The 5,000-nt window shown below is 35.6% G+C and overlaps 1 protein-coding gene across 1 annotated transcript in view; it reads right to left on the reverse strand.

Annotated features, from left to right (window-relative positions):
• Positions 1-261: 261 nt before the first annotated feature.
• Positions 262-5,000, reverse strand: part of LOC138860492 (uncharacterized) — a 7,881-nt gene continuing 3,142 nt past the window's right edge. The window contains exons 6-8 of the mRNA XM_070118069.1: positions 3,160-3,326; positions 1,529-1,638; positions 262-391 (exon numbers count right to left, since the gene is read on the reverse strand). Of these exons, the coding sequence (XP_069974170.1) occupies positions 262-391; positions 1,529-1,638; positions 3,160-3,326 (407 nt within the window). The remainder of the gene's footprint in view (positions 392-1,528; positions 1,639-3,159; positions 3,327-5,000) is intronic.

A 5,000-nucleotide genomic window follows, 5' to 3' on the forward strand; every position in this document is an offset into this window, starting at 1 on the left:
ACAGTGATAGTGAGAGGACGATATGGCCAAAAATAACATTGATAACAGTGATAGTGATTGGGTGATAAGGGTTCAAATAACACAGTGATAATTATAGGATGATGAGTGCTCAAATACCATATATAACACAGTGATAGTAAGAAGACGATAGGGGCTCAAATAACATTGATAACACAGTGATAGTGATAGGGTGATAGGGGCTCTAATAACACAGCAAACACAATATTTCGAAAGGGATGTCAGTAATACTCCTTGGGGAATTCAGAATATCGAAAGGGGTGACACATTTTCCTGTACTTTGTGTGCTTTCGTAAATGTTCTAAAATCTACAGCCTTTTCTCTGCTCTCTTCATGTACAGGTATTTGTGAGAAGCAATGTGATGAATTATATCTAATTATATCCAGACAGAATTAATTATATCCAAATAAATTATATCCAAATTATATAACAAATTACAGTATATTATATCAAAATGAATTATATCCAAATGAAATAACGAATTATATTATTACATTATATCCAAATAAAATAACGAATTCTATTAGTATATTATATCCAAATAAATCATATCCAAAATTATATATAAATTATGTATATAAATTACATCCGAATTATATCCAAATAAAATAACACAAAGCCTTTGATAATATTGAAGTCAATAATCTCTATTCGACCTTTATAAAAAGTACAAATATTAAACAGCTATTGAACACATTTGCACATGCATGAAAATCACAACAAATAAGCGTGCAAATTGCAAAGTGTGCAACAGGAGTAACGAAGGGAAGGACAAGAAAACACACTAATATGCCTATTTCTTGTTCTTCCCTTCGTTGTTCCTGTTGCAATCTGTTCGCCATGAATTCCACACTGCAGAGAGAGAGAAAGAGAATGAGAGAGAGAGAGAGAAAGAGAGAGAGAGAGACACAGACAGAGAGGGACAGAAAGAGAGGGAGAGAGAGAAAGAGAGAGAGAGAGAGAGAGAGAGAGAGAGAGAGAGAGAGAGAGAGAGAGAGAGAGAGAGAGAGAGAGAGAGAGAGAGAGAGAGAGAGAGATTGAGAGAGAGAGAGAGAGAGAGAGAGAGATAGAGAAAGAGAGAGAGAGAGAGAGGCAGAGAGAGACAGACAGACAGACAGGCAGAGAGAGAGAGAGAGAGAGAGAGAGAGAGAGAGAGAGAGAGAGAGAGAGAGAGAGAGAGAGAGAGAGAGAGAGAGAGAGAGAGAGAGCGAGAGAGAGAGAGAGGGAGATAAGAGAGAGAGAGAGAGAGAGAGAGAGAGAGAGAGAGAGAGAGAGAGGGAGAGGGAGGGAGAGAGAGAGAGAGAGAGAGAGAGAGAGAGAGAGAGAGAGAGAGAGAGAGAGAGAGAGAAGAGACACAAACAACAAAGAAACAAAATGTGCGGGAACATTTACATTCATACGACTTTGTCAAAAATAAACATTTATCTACGATATTTTACAGAAGAAAATTAATTCTACCGAAAGACCTGCATGTATATAACTCGAATAAAGTGAAAAAAAAATCTTTACCTGAAGTTGTCTTGTTCAAAGAAGAGAGTAATATAGCCGATAATAGCAACCAAGACGCATGGACCCAAAGTATTGATGACATAAGCGCTATATTTGCGAGACAAGAGCACCTAGAATGAAAGCCAACATTTGTAAGATTTGGCAGGAAAAATAGACGATAATAAGGACCTATTTTGAGTGCCAGGTAAGTAATTGAGTAATTAGTAATTGAGTAATAGTAATCGTGTAATTGGTGATTGAGTAATTAGTAGTTGAGTAATAGTAATTGAGTCATAGTAATTGAGTAATTGAGTAATTAATAATTGTTATTAGCTGAGTTATTACTTAATAGACGACACTACCTGTGCTCGATATTTTGCATATATATATATTTTTTCTCAATATTGCTATTTTTTTACAAGTATAGTATGGGTAACGGCTTTAAAATGAAACATTTATATTGACATATATTTACGATGTCAAACCCCAGAATCTTGAGGCTTTTGACCTTGGAATTCTAGGTAAGAATTTCCTTTCGTGTATCTTTTGTTTTTCTGTTCACTGATGAGTGTTAAATACCTTACAACTTTTTAGAATATATAATGATGAATTTTCACAATACTGATTTTACTGAAAAATTACCAAAACTTTAATAAGGAAATCAATTTTGTGTTTCGCACAGAAGAATTTTATTAGTGAATATCATATATTATCATACTCTTCATGAAAAATCTATGACTTCACTCATGTACGTTTGTAAGATATATTCTATTCTTTTTATTACCAGATACCCAGCACCTTAAGAAAAATAATAACAACATCAACATACTTTATAAGAAATGGACTAAATGTATTTCTCCTCCACGTGGGAAATTCAAAATATACTCTTGACTATATTTTTCTGATTGTTCTAAAATAAATAGATAAATAAATAAATAAAATAAAAAAATAATAAAATAAAAAATAATAAACTTTATAAAACATGGAGTAAAACTTTATTTCTGATTCCCAGATACCCAGCACCTTCTTCTACAACAACAACAACAACAACATACTTTATAAAACATGGAGTAAAACTTTATTTCTGATTCCCAGATAGCCAGCACCTTCTTCTACAACAACAACAACAACAACATACTTTATAAGAAATGGAGTAGACGTATCCCTCCTCCACGTGGGCGGTGGTGAAGCACAGTTCGGACTTGGTGAAGAGCGGCAGACTGAAGGACTCTGCGTGGACTTCAATTTCCTTGGGAGAGAGAGAGAGAGAGAGAAAAAAAAAACCTGGTTGACAACATCCCAAGAAATGGGGGGGGGGGGGTGGAGGACGGCGATACAGTAATGCAGTTGGGATATATTGAGATTTTTTTTTTAATCGTGTGAAAAAGGGATTAGTATTATTATGAGTGAGAAAGAGAGAGGGAGGGAGGGAGGGAGGGAAAGAGAAGGGAGGGAGGGAAAGAGGGAGAGAGGAAGGGAGAGAGAGAGAGAGAGAGAGAGAGAGAGAGAGAGAGAGAGAGAGAGAGAGAGAGAGAGAGAGAGAGAGAGAGAGAGAGAGAGAGAGAGAGAGAGACTCACCGGGTCGAAAAAGGCATGAAACCCCCCACTTAACGACCCCCTCCCCCCCTCCCCTCCCCCTCCTAACGACTCACCCCCGGGTCGAAAAAGGCATGGAACGACCCCTTCCTGCTGACGGAGAGGTCGATCCAGCAGACGTGGCTGTCGAAGGGGTAGAGCTCGAGGTCGAACTCACAGTCGAAAGAGAAGGCGAAGGTCTCGTTGTACTCGAGGAAGGAACTGCTGTTGCTGTAGAAGAACGCTGCAAGGGAAGGGAGGATTGGTTCGTAAAAAAGGAAGAAAGAAAGGAAGAGAAAAGAAGAAAGAAGAAACAAAAGAAGAGAAAAGAAGAAGAAAGGAAAAGAAAACAGGAAGAGCTGCAAGGGAAGGTAGGATTGGTTCGTAAAAAAGGAAGAAAGAAAGGAAGAGAAAAGAAGAGATAAGAAGAAGAAGAAGAAAGAAAGAAAAGAAGAGATAAGAAGAAGAAGAAGAAGAAAGGAAAAGAAAAAAAAAGAAGAGCTGCAAGGGAAGGGAGAATTGGTTCGTAAAAAAGGAAGAAAGAAAGGAAGAGAAAAGAAGAAAGAAAGAAAAGAAGAGATAAGAAGAAGAAGAAGAAGAAAGGAAAAGAAAAAAAGAAGAGCTGCAAGGGAAGGGAGAATTGGTTTGCAAAAAAAGAAAGAAAGAAGAGAAGAATTATTTTACTTTTTTTGTAAAAAAATAAAATAAAGAAAAGAAAAGAAAAGAACAAAAGAAGAAAAAAAGGTAAAAAAGAAAGAAAGAAAAGAAGAAGAAGAAGAAAGAAGAGCTGCAAGGGAAGGGAGAATTGGTTTGTAAAAAAGGAAAGAAAGAAAATAAGAGAAAAGAAAAAGAAAGAAAGAAAAGAAGAGAAAAGAAGAAGAAAGAAAGAAAAGAAGAGAAAAGAAGAAAAAGAGGAAAGAAAGAAAAGAAGAAGAAGAAAAAAGAAGAGCTGCAAGGGAAGGGAGAATTGGTTCGTAAAAAGAAAGAAAAAATGAAGAGAAAAGAAGAAGAAAGAAGAAAGAAAGGAAAAGAAAAAAAAAAGAGCTGCAAGGGAAGGGAGAATTGTTTTCTCTGTAAAAGAAAAGAAAGGGACAGAAAAAAACTGGTTGATAACATCTCTGTAAAAGAACACTTCAAGAGATGGAAAGAATATAAAAAAATGGACGAAGTGAAAGAGGAAGAAAATTATATTACTGTTTTTTCTGTAAAAAAAATAATTAATTAATAAAAAAAAGAAATAAAATAAAATAAAAAACGGGGAAAAATGGAGTGCTAAAGTGAACGAAATGAAAGGGGAATAACATTAAAAGATAATAACATCAAAAGAACAATAATAAGCAAATGGGAAAGTACAAGAAAGCAAAGTCCCTTGTGAACAAAAAGTATAAAATCAGTATAACATGATATTACAAAGTTCAATATCAAAAGTGCAAAAAGTTTACAGGAACAAAATAAAGAAGTTTTTAAAAAGTTTTAAATTGCAAATTATCTAAAAGAACAAATCAAAAAGTACAAAATATAAAAACTAAAATTAGTGCAAAATATGAAAAAAGAACAACTTAAAGAAAGAAAGAAAGAAGTAGAAGAAGAAGAAGAAGAAAACCACAGACGCTTTACCCTCGTATCCCCCGAAGACGTCAAGAAGAAGAAGAAGAAGAAAAAAAAAACACCCAGACGCTTTACCCTCGTATCCCCCGAAGACGTCAAGAAGAAGAAGAAGAAGAAAAAAAAAAAACACCCAGACGCTTTACCCTCGTATCCCCCGAAGGCGTCAAGAAGAAGAAGAAGAAGAAGAAAAAAAAAACACCCAGACGCTTTACCCTCGTATCCCCCGAAGGCGTCAAGAAGAAGAAGAAGAAGAAAAAAAAAAAACACCCAGACGCTTTACCCTCGTATCCCCCGAAGGCGTCAAGAAGAA

Source organism: Penaeus vannamei, chromosome 41 (genome assembly GCF_042767895.1).
Source record: "Penaeus vannamei isolate JL-2024 chromosome 41, ASM4276789v1, whole genome shotgun sequence".
Taxonomy (NCBI): domain Eukaryota; kingdom Metazoa; phylum Arthropoda; class Malacostraca; order Decapoda; family Penaeidae; genus Penaeus; species Penaeus vannamei.